General features: G+C 33.6%; 1 protein-coding gene across 1 annotated transcript; it reads right to left on the bottom strand.

Moving 5' to 3' along the window:
- Positions 1-4,998: 4,998 nt before the first annotated feature.
- On the bottom strand, positions 4,999-6,391 carry LOC107841246. Its single transcript, XM_016685218.2, has 2 exons — positions 5,807-6,391; positions 4,999-5,688 (listed from the first exon to the last, which is right to left on the bottom strand). The coding sequence occupies exons 1-2, from the start codon at positions 6,389-6,391 to the stop codon at positions 4,999-5,001; spliced, it is 1,275 nt and encodes a 424-aa protein (XP_016540704.2).
- Between the last annotated feature and the right edge of the window lie 14,113 nt (positions 6,392-20,504).

The following is a 20,504-nucleotide window of genomic DNA, read 5'->3' as shown; positions in this document are numbered from 1 at the left end:
AAAACACATCCCTTCAACCTTTTGATTCATTTTTTGAATTCTTCCTTTCAACTTACTTTTGTGTGTCTAATTTCTCGATTTAGTGCCTCTTCAAAGCCATTCACGAATTTGCCCTAGATCTGTCAAAGTTGTGAAAGCGATCCGACTTTGATGAAATGCAGGCAGTAAGGGCTTTGTATGAGCATATGAACTGTTGGGAGAGAATTTTTTATTAAGAAAGAGAAATTATCTGATTTACAATGAGTGAATCCATCTTCTAGAAAGACCCATTGCCCTTATATATACATGTGGGCCTTATTACTCAAAATACAAGTGGGGCACAATATAAAATAAAATAAATACAATACTACATTGGGTCTATCATGCTGGATCCTCTACAGCTGTTTGATCAATATTAACTTGAGATGGAGAAACTCCAAACACCAAAAAAAACCTCCCCCGCAAGTTGGAAGGGCCTTGAACGCCCAACTTGAGAAGAATAGGATGGTGAACAAGCCTACAAGGGACTTAGTTAACACATCAGCCAACTGAGAAAGAGTATAAATATGTTTCAAAGTGAAGACACTTGCGGGTGAAATGGCAATAGATCTCAATGTGCTTCGTGCGTTCATGAAAAATCGGAATATTGACAATCTAAATTACAACCCGATTATCACAAAACATAGGAACTGGAGTAGATATAACAAGTCCATAATAAAAAAGACTTTGCTAATTGATTTGTACTCAGCCTCAACTGAAGAAAAAGATATCACATCTACTTTTTGGCCTTCCAAGAGAGAAAGCCCTTGAGCAAAACACAAAAATCAGTTACAGATCAATGAGTATCAGGGCAAGCAACCCAATCACCATCATAATATGCAGATAAAGAAAAATCTAGAGAGTTGGAAAAAACACCCACATCAGATGATCCCTTCAAATAACGCACAAATGTAAGACAACCTTCATGTGGAAAGAGGTGGGTTTCTGGAGATATTGACTTAAATGTTGAACAACAAAGGACAAATCAAGATGAATATGAGCCAAAATTTTAGTTTTCCCACCAATTCTGATAACACTCGAGATTGGGTAAAGGATCACCCATATGAAAGCTTGACAGACAGGCCAAGAGGGCAGGTGACAAGGCTTGCAGTATCACAGTGATATTTCATAAGCAGGTCCTTTAATAAACATTAGTGTAGTAGCAAACCAGAAGGAGAATAATAAGCTTCAATACCCAAAAAATAATTGAGGTGGCCCAAATATTTGGTCTTAAAATTCGAATCTAAAATGAATTTGAGAGTAGATCTCAACAAGATCATCACCAGATAGTATGAGTGATCCACATATATAGCAAGAAGTACAGTTGAAGATTCAGTCCTGTTAATGAATAATGAGTGATCATTGGAAGAGTGAAAATACCCTCGAGAAGACAAAGCTTGAGAAAGCTTTGCGTACCACTGCCTAGAAGCTTAGCATAGGCCATATAGAGATTTTTGAAGTTTATAAACTAAAGGAGAAGAACCAGAAGAAGCATCAACCATCAAACCTGCGGGAAGCTTCATATATACCTCCTTCTCTAAGTCACCATGCAAAAAATATTGTTGACATCTAACTAGAAGTGGGGCCAACCTTTTTTAACATCCACAACAATTAAATATTTAACAGTACAAAACATAACCATCGGGAAGAACGTCTCATACAAATCTAGCCCCTATACCTGAGAGTCACCTCTAACAACTAGCCGGGTCTTGTACCTCTAAATAGATTCGTCAACTTTATATTTCATCTTGAAAACCTATTTGCAACCGATGGGTTTCTTGTCAATGGGTGAAGGTACGACTGACCAAGTGTCATTAGCCTGAAAAGTAGTAAATTCAGCTGTCATGGTGTCCAGCCAAGCAGGTATAGATGTTGCATGTTGATAAGAATGAGGCTCAAGGACAACACTATTAGCTAAATGTCTAAAAAGTACAGAAGAACTAAAGCCATAGTTGGAGGAAGGTAGGACACAAATAAATTCTTGAAGATGAGAAGGTAGAAAATGAGGTCTGCTAGATCTTTTAAGAGGGGAGGATTAGAAGGAATGGTTTCAGGTGGGAAAATAGGTGAATGAGGAAGTGACAAAGAGGTAAATGGATCTAGTGACATGTCAGGAAAAATAGGAACAGGAGACTTAGAAAAAGAAGTAGAGGGAAACAGTAAAGGAGTAATGAATGGGAAAATATTTTCATTGAAAACAATATCTCTAGAAATGAAAGTGAGCTTATAGGTCAAGTTGTAGAGTTTGTACCCTTTCTTATTTAGAAGATCTCCCAGAAAAATACAAGGATCATCTCTAGGTTGAAACTTGTCTATAACATTTAGGAATAAAAGAATAACAAAGGAACCAAAGACCTTAATGTGGGAATAGGAAGGGGAAGTTCCATGTAAGAGTTCAAATGAAGTTTTGCTGTAAAAAAGAGTAGAGGGAAACCCATTGTAAAGGTATACGATTACAGGTAAACATTCCCCCAGAATTTAAAAGGAACTCTAGATTGGAATAACAAAACCCTAAAGGTTTTCAACAATATCTAAGTTTACTTTCAACAACACCATTTTGTTGAGGTGTATGGGGACAAGAAGTATGATGAAAAATTCCATTTTTATTTTTATTTTTTTTTGAACATTGGTAAATTGGTATTCCTCAGCATTAGGATATGCTGGCCACCTTCAGAAATTACATAACCTTAATCAAAATTATAGACTTCCTATTAGATCTACAATCTCATCTACATCCACTATACACAATTGTTTACACCAAAAAAGTAAAGATACTAAACAATTCCATTTTACTTTTTGAATGGAATTGGATTTATCTTCAAAACATCTCTCATTTCTTTCTATCCATATAGACCACCATATGCATCATGGAATCAGCTTCAACCCCCTCTTCTGGGTTTTTCCCCCCCCCCCCCCCCCTTTCTGATCCAGCAACTATATAAGTCAGCTGTGTGTTCAGGCATGAACCAACTGTAACTGTTGATGTTAAGAAAGAGTTCCCAGAGTTGAGTTGTATACTTGCAATGCATAAATAAGTGACTATTAGTCTCCCCTGTCAGGTTGCATAGAAAGCATCTAGGGACTAGCGTCTTTCCTTTCTTCTGAAGGATTTCTAGGGTAAGACATGCTCTTTTGATCACTAGCCACGTGAAACACTTCACCTTTGTAGGAATCAAGCCTCTCCATATGGTCTTCCATTGATGGTTATTATTTCCAGGTCCCCTTGTATCCCTTGTTTGTATGCACTATTAACTGTGAACTTTCCATCCTTGTTGTGTTTCCAAATGATCTTGTCTGGTACATTTGTGTCTAGTTTAGTTCCTTCCAGTTTTCCAGTAGGAGAGCCACCCTATCTACTTCCCAGTCCTTGCTTAGCCTTCCGAAAGAGAGATTCCACCATGTATAGACCAACATTCGATGACCCTACTTTCTGGATTGGTGTTTAATTGAGAAGAGATCCGGAATAACTCACTCAAAGGATTTTGATCAATCCAACCATCTTTCCAAAACTTGAACTTGTTGCCATTTCCCACTTTGAGAATCACATTTTCTTCCATGCAACTCCACAAATTTCTAATAGTTCTCCAAACTCCCCATCTATATGGTAATGTGACCGCCTCTGTGCACCAGGGGTTCAACTCACTATATTTTGCTACTATCACCTCCTTCCAAAGGGTTCCCTCTTCACTGATGCACCTCTACAGCCACTTCATTAGAAGAATTTTATTTTGAATACTTAGGTTTCTGATGCCCAAGCCTCCTCTATCTTTGCTCAACATGACACTATTCCATTTCACTAAGTGATAACCCTTCCTTTCTTTGCCTCCTTCCCAGAGAAAGTTCCTTCGAAGTCTATCTAGTTTTTTGACCATTTTTGAAGGAATAAGGAATAAGGACATCACATAAGTAGGGAGGAGTCCAAGACAGAATTAATCAAAACCATTCTTCCCCCCAGAGAGAGATATTGTGATTTCCACCTAGTCAGTTTCTTTTTTGCTTTCTCCGGGATCCCATCCTATATCTCCAATGCTTTGTGTTTGCTTCCTAAGGGAATACCCAAATACGTGGTTAGCAATCCCTCAATTTTGCATCCCAGGACCTTAGCCAATTCATGAATCTGAGGTACATCTTTGACAGGAATCAAACTACTTTTTCCCCAATTTACCCTTAGACTTGATACTGCTTCAAAAAGGATCAAGATCAGCCTGATATAATTCAATTGCTCCGTCTCTGGCTCACACATGATAATGGTATCATCTGCATACAGTAAGTGACTGGTCTCTTTTCTCGCTCCTAGCGTGTCCCTTGTAAGAAAGCCTCTAATCCATCTCTGTCGTGTAGCTATTCTCATCATGCTATCAAATCCTTCCATTGCCAAAATAAAGAGAAAGGGGGATAGAGGATCCCCTTGTCTCAATCCTCTTTCCGATGGAAAGAATCCAACTAGTTCACTATTAACTAAAACTGAAAATCTCACCGTCTTTATACAAACTTATATCCATTTCAACTATTTGCTACCAAAACCCATTTGTTTCGAGATGTTGAGAATGAAAAACCAATTTGCATGGTCATAAGCTTTCTGGATGTCCAATTTGCATAGTAGCCCTGGATCTCCACTTTTCATCCTTAAATCTATACATTCACTGGCTATGAGTGCAGCATCCATGATTTGTCTTCCTTTTATAAAGGTCATTTGATTTTTATTAACCAGCTTGCTCACCACCTTCTTAAGCCTTTCTGCCAGCAACTTAGCTATGATCTTGTACACCACTCCTATTAGGCTGATTAGTCTGTAATCCGTCAACTCCGAAGCTCCCATCTTTTTAGGGATTAGAGCTATGAAAGTTGCATTGAAATTCTTTTCAAAAGTCTTGATTGTAGTAGAAATCAGACAGAGTGTTGATTATATCTTCCTTCAGTATCTCCCAAAAAGTCTGAAAGGTCAGGTGCCTTCTCCATTGCACACATTCTAATCCCTTCTTAAATTTCTTCCTCTTCAAAAGGTCTTTGCAACCAAGTCCATTCCTCCTTAGAAATTGTAGTAACATCCGGTATGTTAAGATCAGGTCTCCATTGTTCAGACTCTTTGAATAGATTCATGTAGAAATCATGCATTGCCTCCTTGATTATAACTGGATCTTTTACCATGACTCCTTCCAATTGAAGTTGTTCCATAGAATTGAACCTCTTGTATGAAGTTGCAATTCTACGAAAGAACTTTGTGTTCTTATCACCACTTTTCAACCATTGTATCCTTGACCTTTGCTTCCAAGCTATCTCCTCATTTTTTACTATCTCTTCAAACTCCATCGCCAAATTGGTCTTTTGTAGAACTTCATCATCAGTGAGGATTCTGCATTCCTGGATGTTTTCCAGGTTTGTAATCTGGTTCAAAATGTCCTCTTTTCTTTGCTTCCAGTTACCTTTGTTGTCCCTACTCCACTTTTTCAATTCAGCCTTTAGTAACTTCAACTTTTCAGCTAGTATGAAGCCTGCTCTTCCTTCAACATTGAAGGAGTTCCACCAGTCTTTTACTTTGTCTTTGAATCCTTCCACTTCCAGCCACCATGTTTCAAATTTAAAGTAGGTTTTCTTCCACTCCCAGTCCCCACATGTCAAGGCAATGGGGTTGTGATAGAAAGTTAGTCTTGGTAGCACATTTTGCCTGATCTGTAAAAAAACTTTCCCCCCATTGTGTACAATGTAGGAATCTATCGATCCTTTAGGCAGTTTTGTTTTTCTCTCCTCCCCTCCAGGTATATGATCCTCCAAATAAAGGGGGATCAACCAGCTCCTGTTCCTCGATACATGAAGAAAACTCTGTCATAGCACCATTCAGTCTCGTACAATTTGTTCTTTCAGAGGGGAATCTGGTAACATTAAAGTCACCGCACACTATCCATGGCCCACTATATCTACTTCTGATAGTTACCAACTCCTCCCACAACGTCTTCCTGATTCTTCTATTGCAATTTGCATAGACTGCTGCAGTGATGGAAAAGCTAAAATCATCATTTACCCCAGTGAATTTCCCAGTAACACTTTGAACACCAATCTCCATCATTTCTCCTATCCACACCCTTTTATCCCATAGAACTAAGATTCCGCCACTGCTCCCTACAGCCATTTTATGAAATTCACCCACCCATCTATTACTCCATATACTCCGTAGCATACCATCTACAAGACCTTCTAGCTTTATTTCAACTAGAACATAAATATCCGCATCCCATTGACGTAGTAATTTCCTGACCATGTCCCTTTTTTCAACCCCATTTAACCCCCTCACATTCCATGATACTAGCTTGACCATGTCCCTTTTTTCAACCCCATTTAACCCCCTCACATTCCATGATACTAGCTTTACTTTCATTGATTTGTTAAAGCTAGCATTCTCCCACTAGATCTTGGTTCCCCATCTTTGAAGTTCATGTCAAAAAACAGATTCCTCACCTCTTTTGGAACTATATTTTTAGAGCTCGAGTCCTGTAAACTCTCCCCTTGTCCTTTCTCCTAGTTCCTCCTTTGATCCATCTTGTTTAACATCGTATAGGCTTCATTTTCACTCTTTAAAATCTACTCCAAACAGTTGTCCAAGTTTGATCATATTTGTTTGAACCTAATTTGTAGCAAGATCCTCCTCTTGTGCACTGTTGATAACCTATAAAGGTTCCGATTCTGCATACATTACCAGAAGAGATTCCGAAAAATCCACCACCTCCTCTTCAATTCTTTGTCCTTCATTGTTCTTCATTGATGATTCCCCTTTTTTGTGAACATGTATGTCTAATTGCTTTTGATTCAGATGCATGTTCTTCTCTTTTTTCCTTCTCCCTGCTGCTTCTATATTGAGTTTGTCCCCCCCTTTGAAATAAACAAAATACACACTCTTGCATGCCTCTGTATTTGTTCTATTAATGAACTCCGTAAAAGGCTCTGTAAAGGGCTGCTTCTTTTGTTTTGGGCCTGAATCAATTGGGCTTGAATTGCCTTTCAAATTAAATGAAGAGTGTTTTCTTGGCCCACCACAAAAACCCTGATTTTGAATTTCTTTCTCTCTGCTCATCTCTCTTTCCAGCTGTCCACAACTAGGTCCTCCTACACACAACTCCCTCTCTCCTAAGTAGGACCCCACAGAAAGCATATGCCCCTGGTCAATCCACCTTTCCCTTTTTTTGTTTATCTCGTATTTCGATATACTCTCTTCTGTAAACTCCATTCCTCTGTTCTGAAAAGCCTCCATAGGCATAGCTGTGCTAGGATTTGACTTCTTTTCTTTTAACCTGTCATCGTCGTTCCTCTTCTCCGGTGATCTTTTTCGATAAGTTGCTGGTTCCTCACACTATATCGGCAGAGAAAAGGTCAGATTTTCATCATCGACTTCAATGGAGGACAGGATTTTTTCCCTCGGTCCTTTTACTCTGATTCTGGCCCATCTCAAGTGGTTTCTGAGCTCAGTCTCTTCTTTATTCTCCAGCCACCCTCCACATTCATCACCAATCTTTTTCATAGTATCAGAATTCCATAGTTGCAGAGAAAGACCCAAAACCCTGATCCAGTACCAATCAAATCTCGTAGTGTTTAGAAAGCCTATTTTTGTTGGATTCCACCAATCTAGCTCAAGGTTCTGGTTGTGCATCTTCCATTCTCCCATCAGAATGTGTTCAGCTGCTCAACTTGTTTGGAACTCGAACAAAAAATTGAATTCATCCATGTCATAGACCTGAATGTTTGGGACTCCTTTCCAAGTCTGAGTTGCCCACCTTCTAACGTCATTGCGAGTTGGAGCTTTTTCTCCACCGGTGAATCTACCAACCAGGCATCTCCGAAGCAGAGTTTTTCTCCTGTGGTTGAGATATTTTCCTGCCTTCATGGGATCCTCTCCACCTGCAACCTTCTTCTGGTCCCATCTATTTTTTGTAATAGCTCCTTTAAAGTTTACCCGCCCCGTAATGATGTTCCATCGTTTCTGTAATAAATTTGCCCTGTGTAATTGACACTCTGTTCATGAGATCATCAATTTTGTCATGAAAAATAAAGAGGCATAAGTGTTAGATCCTAATTTAAGAGCATTATACTTCTAATTGATTGGATTGAAAGAGTTGAACTGATTTTGCACCATGGCAAGAAAAACTTTGATAAGAGGGAAAGATTACAAGGCAAAGTACAAATAGCTTTCATTTTCACAAATGACATGTGTTCCATAAAATGTCAATTTTATTCAAATCAATGGAATTTTTACAATGGGAATGGGAAGTACTGGGAATTACAAAAGGGGGAGTACCATGATCAATAGGAGAAGTATTAGAAGTGAAACTATTACTGACATGAGTAGTGAAAGTAGTAAGAGATGGTGCAGACGTGTCTACATGGGATATGTAAAGAACATGATATAATGTAAAAGATGGAAAATTTATAAATCCCGTATAAGTCACTTTGACTTTGTAACCATTTGGAAAGGTATTACAAGGGGATTAAATAGATCTATTATATTTTTATTTGTGCGTGGATATTTCTTAACTTCTCTAAATATTTTTATTTTTAGTTTATTGCTCATATCTTGGGGGTGATTAACTGGTATTTGATTAAATGCTTTATTGTAGTATTCTTTATTTTTTTCTCTTAATCTTTGTAATTCTTCTATATTATTTTTGAGGTATTCTAAATATTCTATATCTTTTGTTCTAAAATATTCGATTAAATTCTTATTCATAAGCATTTCTTCTAATCTTATTTCTTTCATATCTTGTCTCCAATATTTTAAATACTCATTAGTTTATCATTTTATTCTAAAGTAGTTGCTTGTTTACTAGTTTCTGTGTAATATTCTATTTGTACTATAATTTATAACTGAATTAAGGTTATTAATACTAATTATCTCCCTTTCTTCTTTCTCTTAATGAGTTTTTTATGTTATATAAACTTTTATCTGTACTTTTTTCTAAATTTTCTAAGGATTCTTTTATCTATATTAATTTTTCGTTTAGATTTTCTATTATTTCTTTAAGTTGGTTTCTATAATTAATTTCTTCATATAGGTCACTTTGGTTTTCTCTAACTTTTCTAATATCTTCTAACATTTTAGTCTGAATAATATCCATCTGGGTAATTATCTAGGTATAGTTGTTCTATCTAATTTATAATTTTAATTTCATAATCTAATATTATTCTCTTAATATCTATAATTTCTAAGTATATACAAGATTAATATTTTAAGATTATCTGCCATTTAAAATTGATTAAATATTTTATTATAATATTTTTTAATTTTTTGTTTTAATCTCATTAATTCTTCTATATTTTCACTGAGAAATTGTATATATTTTGTATCTTTAGTCCTCATATATTCATCTAAATTTGTTTTTATTTGTTTTTCTGTTGATTGTATATTTTTCATATTCATTTTCCAAAATTCTAAATATACATAATTTATCATGGTTGATATGCAGGTTTGGTATATAAGCATTTGTAAGAGTAGTTAGATAAGTGTGGTATATAATTTACTCTAGTCATAAAATATTTATCAAATATATTTTTTTCTAATATGATTTTTCTTATATCTGTATTTTATGACTAGAGTAAATTATATACCACACTAACCTAACTACTCTTATAAATGCTTATATACCAAACCTGCATATCAATCATGATAAATTATGTATATTTAGAATTTTGGAAAATGAATATAAAAAATATACAATCAACAGAAAAACAAATGAAAACAAATTTAGATGAATATATGAGGACTAAAGATATAAAATATACATAATTTCTCAGTGAAAATATAGAAGAATTAATGAGATTAAAACAAAAAATTAAAAAATATTATAATAAAATATTTAACCAATTTTAAAAGACAGATAATCTTAAAATATTAATCTTGTATATACTTAGAAATTATAGATATTAAAAGAATAATATTAGACTATGAAATTGAAATTATAAATTAGATAGAACAACTATACCTAGATAATTACCCAGATGGATATTATTCAGACTAAAATGTTAGAAGATATTAGAAAAATTAGAGAAAACCAAAGTGACCTATATGAAGAAATTAATTATAGAAACCAACTCAAAGAAATAATAGAAAATCTAAAAGAAAAATTAATATGGATAAAAGAAACCTTGGAAAATTTAGAAAAAAATACAGATAAAAGTTTATATACATAAAAAAACTCATTAAGAGAAGAAGAAAGGGAGATAATTAATAGTATTAATAACCTTAATTCAGATATAAATTATAGTACAATTAGAATAGAATATTACACAGAAACTAGTAAACAAGCAACTACTTTAGAATAAAATGATAAACTAATGAGTATTTAAACTATTGAAGACAAGATATGAAAGAAATAAGATTAGAAGAAATGCTTATGAATGAGAATTTAATCGAATATTTTAGAACAAAAGATATAGAATATTTAGAATACCTCAAAAATAATATAGAAGAATTACAAAGACTAAGAGAAAAACTAAAGAATACTACAGTAAAGCATTTAATCAAATACCAGTTAATCACCCCCAAGATATGAACAATAAACTAAAAATAAAAATATTTAAAGAAGTTAAGAAATATCCACGCACAAATAAAAATACAATAGATCTATTTAAGTTATTAAGTTATCCGCACCCCTACAATTGGTCTTTATTTGATGTCATGTGGTCTGTGGCCCTAGAATCTACAAGGGCTTATTATCAAATAAAAGGTCTTTATTTGATGTCATGTTGTCTGTGTCCCTAGAATCTATAATTCAAATGTCTTCATCTACTTTACTAATCATGCATGCACCATAAGACACATTTTCTATATAACTAGGCAAAGGAAATGTACTAGCTAAGTGAGCAGATGCCATTAGGCTAGAAGAAGGGTCTGAATCTTTCTGAAGCAAAAGCATGGCCTGTGCACACTGCTCCGTGGAGAACCTAGCAAGCATGGAGGAAATATCACGAGATAGATGTCCTTAAAATCCAATGGTAGTAGAATCAGAAGGTTGAACTTCAGCAGAAGCAATAACTTTCTTGCCCTTAGGATTGGAAAACTTGAAATCAAGTGTAAATCACACAATCCGTGGCCTTTTTTTTATCAAATGTCTAGATCTTTTGTAATACTTGCATAACAGGAAGGATTTATCTAGGTTGAAATTGATTCTCTGATTTTTTTAGAGTTATAGGTTTGTGGAGATTTTGAGGGATAAGAGCCTGAAGCAGGGAATTTCTTAGGAAAGTTTGTTTAACATCAAACGAGGCACTGTCATTGGAAAACTGCACATAATTAGTAACTTGTCTCTGCCTTTCATTTCAAAGAAGAACATGGTAGGCAGAATCCAGAGAAGGGAAAGGCTGCATCATGAGCAAATTACTCCTCACTCCCTCATAGGTCTCATTGAAACCCATGACGAATTGATTTACCTTGTTTTCTTCTTCTTCCTTCTCTAGATCAAGCTTCATAGCACAAGTACAAGTATTTGTATTATTTTTACACATAAACCTAAGCTCATCCCAAAATTTCTTAAGCTTGTTGAAATAAGAAGCAATGTCTAGAGAGACTTGATTAGTGGACGTCAACTCTTTTTTAATCTCAAAAATATTGGTACCAATAACACATCTATATCGTTTGGACAATTGGTCCCAAATACTCTTAGCAGTGTCAGAATATTGAACACTTTCAGCAATGTCAAGTGAGAGTGAACTAGCCAACCAGGATATATAAGTAATCTGTTACATTTATCCCACTGCCCGAACTAAGGTAACTCGGTTGGCCTAATATAAGATCCATTTATAAACGCCATCTTATTCCTAATAGACAAAGAAACTATCATATTATGTTTCCATCCCTTAAAATTGGATCCTGAAAAATGAACAATAATAAGAGAAATCCCAGTCACATCGGAGGTAGATATGAACATAGGGTTCAAGTAATCAAAAGCAGGAGTAGTTGAAGTACCATCTTGACTACAAGTCGCATTAGTCACCATGATAAGTCGATGTAAAAGCTCAAAGAGGAGATGAATCAAGCAAAAATAGAGCAGGAAAGAAATTACCCATCGTCTTCACAGTCGCAAAACAGTAACGACCTTGAGAATACCACTACAGCTGATGAACCAACAATCTTCACCAACCAAAATCGAAAGAAAATAGTAAACCAAACCGGCGGCAATCCAAAGACGATCAACAAAATTTCGAGCAGAGATAACCTTTTCCGATAATACTGATTGGAAATTAATAGGGGGTAACATCGCTATGTAGATCGACGAATAGAGATTCAGAATTCCTAACTCTGATGTCATGTCAAAGTTGTGAAATCAATCCATTTTTGATGAAATACAGTTAGGGTTTCGTATGAGCATATGAACTATAGAGAGAGAATTTTTGATTAAGTGTGTTTGGTACTATGGAAAATGTTTTCTTAAAATGTTTTCCTATCTTTTCTTTTTCTTATTTGGTTGTAATAAAATATTTGGAAAACATTTTTCATAACAATTTATTTTTCTCAATTTGAGGTAAAATGGCTTCCTTCGTGATTCAAGAAAAGTTATTTTTCAGAAAATGACAAATGTAACTTATGACTCCACCTTCACCTCTTCTTCCCCACCCATCAACACTCATATTTACATAACTCAAAAAATTCATATTTCTTAAAAATTTATATTACTCAAAAATATTTTTCACTATGCTTTACTTCAATTTTTTACTGCTTGAAATAAAAAATAGTGAAGCCCGAATTTTTTTTATTTTCAATGTTCGTTGAATGTATTGTTATTTTCATATACATAGAGGAAGACTTACCTATGTTACTTTTGCTAATTGAATATTTCATTTGCCATCGATGTAACTTGTTTCACGAGGTTGAATAAGCTTGTCGTTCCATTATATTTCTACTGATTGTAGTATCTTGAGATTGTCCAGACAAAATATTGAAAAGTGTCTCTTATATTTGCTAATTAATAGTTAGTTAAATTTAGTGATTGTAATATTTTAGTATTCGATATTGATATTATTTGTTATGCTTAAATTAGTTCTTACAAATTGTTGAGTTGCTAGAGGCACTGATATACTAGTTAACAGTTAGTAATATTTTCTAAAAAAATATTTTTTCACTCACCAATCAAACACTAGAAAATATTTTTCTAAAAAATAATCTCTACTCACCAACCAAATACCATAAAATATTTTTTGAAAAATATTTTCCACTCACCAACCAAACATGAGAAAATAAGTAGAAAACCAACTTATTTTCCAGAAAAACATTTTCCAAGAAAATATTTTTCATCATACCAAACACACAAAATGAGAAATATTTGATTTACATGAATGAATCAGTTTTCTATTGCCCTTATAAACATTTGGGCCTTATACCCGGAATACAAGTGGGTTACAATATAAAATAAAGTGTAAACCACACAAATACCATGTAATATGAACGTATTTACAGAAAATTCCTTTAGGTTTTCTCTCTTCCTATTTTACCAAATATATTTATACATTTGTGGCTTTATTTTATATTGGTGTGATATATGATAAAACTGTTATACCTACAATTAAGGAAAGAGAAATCAGAAAATATCTTCATACCCTTAAATTACGACATTAAATACCTAATTAAGTAGCGTATGAGTTAATATAGGAATTGAAATTTAAATTTTAAAAAAACTCTTAAACATTACTAATAATATTCATCACTGTTGGAATACATTTTTGAAGAAAAAAAGTTGGCTTCTTTCTTTCATCACTGTTGAAATATGTTTTTGAGAAAAAAAAATAGTTGGCTTCTTTCTTTATTTCTAGGAAATAAAAAGATAAACATTCCCATATTATTGCGTCATTTCGATGTCTGGGAGTCAAAAATCTGTTATAAATCACACAAAAGTGATGTCACTATTGTTTCTGAAAGTATTCTCTGAAATTGGTAGCGACAATAGCCATGGAATTTAATGTTGACGATGTTCGAAAAAATTGAAGTTAAATACATCGTTGATGGTAATTCTTCTTTAATTATCATAAAGAAGCATAATAAGGTTTACATTGAGTTGAAGAAATAATTTACGGGGCTTGTTAATTTTCCGCTATGTATATCAACTTTCGACAAATTGAATAAGGATATCGAGTTTGATAGTGAAACTGGGGCAGTACTGTGTATTGAAGGTAGTGAATCTGATTCTGTTGCTTTAACGATTGTTGAAACGTAGAATCAGTATTCATTATACGTTTCAGAATTTGAAGTAAAAAATTTCATTACTGATTGCAAGAACACTGAAATAAAGGTTAACCAGCTTTACAAGGATAAGAAAACACTGGTATCAGTTATGGCAAAATATGATATATCGAATGGCTTCAACACCTTTTCTAAACGATCTGACAAACAAAGATATGAACAAAAAAATGATATTTATTTGTTGATGCTTTAATGGATGTTTTGTTTTGTAATAGCTGTTTTGAAAGAGTTGATGTGATAACAATGATTGCGTTTCTTAATGGCTATTTTAGTAACAATGTATAATATGGCATTATACATTTCAATGAATGTATAATAAAATTGTAACTGGGCAATTTTAGTATTTTTACTAAAATTATTAATTTTATAAGTACATTAATACATTGATAACATGCTTAAATTGTATGCAGCTATGTACTACATTGTCGTAACAAAGACTACAAATGGGTCCTGAAGGCGTATTCTATGAATTATTCTGAAATCTTTGTGATAAAGAGATTTGATTCAGAACATACATGCAGTTTGAGTGAAAGAGTACTGAATAATTTGGTTGCAATAATAACTTTTGTCAGTGAATTTACAGCACAAAAATTAGTTAATTACAAGAGAATACACACTCCCACGGACATAATTGAAGAGATAAAGATTGTTTACGGTGTCGATATTAACTACATGATGGTTTGACGGGCAAAAAAGAAGGCAATTGTAATGCTTAGAGGTGGACCAGCTGATGGATATCAAAAAATGCCCCGTTATATATTTATGTTGAACCAGGTTTATTCAGGATCATACATTCGGATGCATAAGGCATTAGATAACGAGTTTAAATACTTGTTTAGTGCCTTACATCTCATGATAAGGGGTTTCGAATTTTACCGACCTGTTGTAGCTGTAGATGGTGCTCATTTAAGTGGTCCATACCAAGGAACATTCGTATCGACAAGCACTCTTGATGGTGCAGGTATTATACAAAACTTTCAAACTTTTTTTCTGTATTCATTTTATATTTTGTATTTATTAGTACTGATAATACGTTGCTTTTGTATGTATGATAAAATATGGACTTGCAAAATTAGTACATATATTATTGACTTACAAATATTATGTTGATTTGTTTTTTTTTTTTATTTAAGAGATACCAGTTTTTTTATTAAACAACATAAGAAATGGCACATTCATGAAACAAAATTTGTGAAAATTTAAGTTTATTTTTCATTATTTTTTATGTGTATGAGTAGGGATTATACGTTAGAATGTATGTATAATATTATAAATACTCATATTTTCTTAACAATAACACATTTAATGGTTTATACATTTACTAAACATTTAATGTATAATTTCTTAACAGTATGTTTATAAGGTACGATATAGTGTTATACTTTATAAATATGTTTTTTTTTCTTTAGGATGTATTCTTTCATTAGCCTTCGGTGTTGTGGATTTGGAGAACGACAGTTCTTGGACTTGGTTTTTTCATAAATTTTGGGAAGCATTTAGGGAACGGGACTATATGTGTATTGGATCGGATCAAAATGAGAGTATCATAAAAGGTGTGAGCATTGTTTATCCTAATGTCCCCCATCTAGCTTGTATTTGGCATTTATGAAAAAATGTTTGCAAATATTTTAGAAAAAGCAAAGATAAACTTAGTGACCTTTATTATTCAATGGTTAAGGCTTATAGAATAGAAGATTTTGATTACGTTATAACAAAGGTTGGTAAGGTTGATCCCAGGGTTAAGGAATATCTGGAAGAAGCTGGTTATGAAAAATGATCTCGATGTCACTCTCTTGTTAATAGAGGTAGAATGATGACATCTAATATAGCCAAATGTATTAACGGTTGCTTGGTAGAGGTTAGAGAACTTCCTATTTTAGGTTTCCTTGAAGAAGTTAGTATTTTATTTGTTGCATGAAATTGTAAGAACGGTGAAATTGCATCTTATACCAACACAATACTCGGGAGAAGATTTCAAGAAATTCTGACTGATAATGGGGTTAAAGTTTTGCGGATGACGGTTTGTATTAGAATAATTGTTTAAGTAATTTTTTTTATTCGTTATAAATTTTTATGTTATTATATGTATTAAATAGTTCATTTCTAACAGGTTAAGGCAGCTGGTAGTTATCTGTACTGTGTATATGAATCGGGAAGGAGGTACATTGTTGATATTGATCGTGGCACGTGCAACTGTGGCCGGTATCAAATTGATGAAATACCATGTGCACACGCTATTGCTGTTTTAAGGAGTAAAAATATTGATGTTAAAGAGTATGATAGTTACTGCTCAGAATTATACAGGCCAAACACCATTGTTAAGACGTATGAACTCCCGATAATTTCTATGCTAGACATGAAAGATTGGAATATTCCACAATTTATTGCTGACGAAGAAGTTCTGCCACCCAAATACAAAAGACCTCCAGGTAGGCCAAAGAAAGGAAGGCATTTGAAATCTAGTGAATCACTTACTGCAAGCTTAAACCATTGCGGTAAATGCAGGCGTGCAGGCAGCAACCGTAGGACGTGCAATTTCTTTCCAAGGGAATCGTGAAGAAGATAATATGTTGTTCTAAATGCTTATGCTTAGTTTGTTTGTAATTAAATAATTATTTTAATTTGTTTTTGTTGATATGTTGAAAGAATCTTTGATTGATATTTTTAATTTTTATCCGATGTTTAGTTATTAATCAATGTATGGCATTTTCATAACCATTTAATATAGTTTTCAAAGATCGTATTTTGTTACATAATCACTTATAATTATAACGTAGTTATATGTGGGTAAATACTATGTAATTTGAAAACTATTATAGTAAATAGTTGTTGTAACATACTGTGTGTAACGACCTAAAAATTTGATAAAGTATGTGAAATTTATGATTTTGTGTGATTTGACTGTTTTACCCCTCCTCGTAGTTGCATTATAATATTTCTGGAATGTGAGAGTAATTGGCAAGATTTTCGATGCATTTTGGTATCATTTATCCAATATTGTGGTTTTTGATGGCTTCGAGAGCCTTGTTTTGGACTTATGTGTATATCTTTTGATCCGTACGATGGATGGCCGAACGGACTGCTTCAGAAGCTCCATAATAACAATTTTAGGCTAGGTAGACCTTTGGTTTGGGTCCCGATGCACCCGAGCTCATTTCGACCTATTGGTCGGAAAGTTGAAAAATTAGAAATATGGGTTTGGGACCCACATTTGATTGAAACGATCTCGGATAGGAAATTCGACTTCGACAGCAGATCCGGAATGTTGATTTTAGGGTGTTAGCATATTTGGTATGATTTTACGACTTTTAAATCTCATTTCGATCCTCGGTTTGGAAAATTGTAATTTCGGGTTTTGGGGGTCAACTTTGTGAAACGATATTTTCTTGAAAATCTAATATCGCCATAGAGTTAGGAACGTCGAATTTAGTATGGTTGTATAGTTCTTTTGCATAAATCAGACTTCGAATGAATCCCGGGCACCCCGTCGAAGTCCATTGCGACTTAAAGGAAAAAAATCTGCACAGCTATTGCAGAAAATCTATAATAAATAGCAGATTTTTCACTCTTTTTGATCCATTTTGCTCATTTTCATCTTGGCTCTTGGGGGTTAAAGCCTAAAATAGTGTGGGAGCTTAAAAGTAAAGTTTGTGAGAGTTTGAGAAACTAGATTAACACTTTTTTCTTGGTTTTATTATGGATTAAAACTAGATTCACCCCTTTCTTAGTAATTTCTTGATTGATTTCTCAAAACTCCAAAAATCATAGAGCATGATTTTAAATCCAAATTTCACTCCTTTTTACTTGAATAATAGTTTTATCTTATAATTACTAATTTTTCATCAATTTAACCTTCAAAACAACTATGATTCAAAGATTTTATCCGGTAAAGCTCAAAAATAATTTTTCTTCGATTTGAATCCCATTTTTTACTCGATTTAACTTGAATTTTCAGTTGTAGGTTCCTAAAAATATGGAGAACATATTTTTGAAGTAAAATTTTAATTTTGCCTTTCTTTTTTGGAAATCTATTTTGGGGGTCCGTTTTGACCCCAAACCAAAAGTAGTCAATATGGGTGTCGCTGGTTTTGTCTTGATACATTCATATCCTATTTTAAATAACGATCAGCGTGTGTGAACAGTTATCCATAAATATTTTTTAGGTGAATTAGGAAACGTGTTATATAACTAATTGTAAATAACATACATATGTATGAAGATATTCATAAATAACATGTTCCTGTTGAAGAAACTAAAAGTATGATTAATGTATAACACATCATTATATATTCGGGCTAATGTATGATGAAATTAAAATGGCCCAACATTAAAGATTTTAACTTTCGCTACATGTGTATAGACATATTGTATATTACATAACCAATATTAGGGACAAAAAAATACCAGAAACTCTTGCACATCAGGAATGTGCTAGTTTTTCAATTCTTCATTAAAACTTTATTCTTTATCATTGACTGATCCTTTATCATAATCTTCATATTGTACAAAAATGAAACAACATTTGTTTCACATATGGGAGTTATATAGAGTTATAGTAACACAGAACATAATTGACAAAAAGATACCTGCAAATCCTCCTTATATGGCCTAGCGTGTTTTTTCGATCCTTCGTCTTGACTTTGTTGTTGATCAACAATTTTCTCCTCCTATATAACATTAATAATCCGAATGTATGAACATTTCATTAAAATAATAGAAAATTGAATGAAATTAAATTTTATACCTTTGATTCTTTATTTTCTTCCTTCTTCAATGTTTTAACGACCTCAGCAGGTATTTTGGATATTAGTGTAACCAGCTCAGCCATCTTTTTAGCAACCTTAAAACGTGTAGGAAAAAAATTTATTAGAAACACCTCATGCTTTTTCAAAAACAAAACTTGTTAATAAAATAGTTAACTTACACATTTGTTGATGTAATTCTTTATATCATCACTATCTAAACTTAATTTAGAAGTCCCTCCAGGCTCTGTGGAAGATGAAGGGACAGACTTGAGTCGGTCACGCTCAGGAGACACACCAATTTCTCCTTGATGACGATGTTCAAATTCAGACACACCAAATTCTCTTTTATCTGTTGCATCCTTTTGCGTTTTAAATACAAACCAGACACATGACATACTGGAGGAGCACGTGTAGATTTGTCATCATCCGTAATTGCTGGAATATCTTCCTAAAATATCACAGTCTTTCTTCTCTTCGATGGTTGTTCAGGTGATACAGACAAAGCTAAATCAGTCTTTATGAGAATTTTCCACGATGGTATAGTGCTGAAATCAGCAAATTCTTCAGCCACAGTACCAACACGCAGTTGAACTTCATCGGCTAACCTTTTCAACATTCCAGCAACGGATGTTGAAGAAGCAGATGATGGATCAAATACCTAAAAATCTTCAGAAAAAGACAAATCCAACCTACGAACTTCTTCGCTTGTAGGTTGTATATTCTTGTAAGAATGCTGGATAAATGAATTTCAGAATGAAATTTTTGCACATCAATAAAACGACTTGAAAAAACAATATAATTAAAACATTATATAATTACCTTACTGAACATGCCAGACATAAAAGAGTCATACTTAGGCCCGGTACACTCCACCGACCAGTTTAGTATTCTTGGGATTATGTTTCTCTAACGGACAACAATTTTTGTTTCTACCTCGGAGCAGCAATCAAACATTTTAACATTTAGAACGTGCGGCATTCCACCCAGTGAATATAACTTCTTTAAAAGTGATATTGAAATCCTGCCGCCAAGAGCTCATCAACTTTTCAAATGTAATCTTTCCCCATGGAAAGTGAATGTACCGACCATCCTCGACCATCTGAAAGTGAGCTAAACTGATTGGTACTTCCTTATGCTGAAAAAACATGAACGTATGAACAAAGAACAATATCGTTAGGTTCAGAGCATCTTCAGAGTTATCAAAGTTTTCCATATTCACACATGTTATCAGTTTTGACCTAGTTATTCCTCCTTTAGCGTCGGGAAAATACTTTGACATCAAAGTTGATTTTGATGATAAAGTATACATATAATCATAATAGTACCGGTACAGTAAAGACCGGTAATAATGACAAATGCAAGGATTGTAAATCTGAGGATTTCCCTTTGTATCCAAATATGAATCTCGTCCTTATTATCCTGCTGGATTTCTAGCATAAGGAGATATTTGAAAATATGACCTATCCAGTTGCATTGAGGCAAGTCCAGAAATATCCCAAAAATCATATTTCTAAATGCATCTAAAA

The sequence above is a fragment of the Capsicum annuum genome, chromosome 9 (assembly GCF_002878395.1).
Source record: "Capsicum annuum cultivar UCD-10X-F1 chromosome 9, UCD10Xv1.1, whole genome shotgun sequence".
Taxonomy (NCBI): domain Eukaryota; kingdom Viridiplantae; phylum Streptophyta; class Magnoliopsida; order Solanales; family Solanaceae; genus Capsicum; species Capsicum annuum.
The sequence above is the reverse complement of the archived record's forward strand: the minus strand, read 5'-3'. Positions and strand labels throughout refer to the sequence as shown.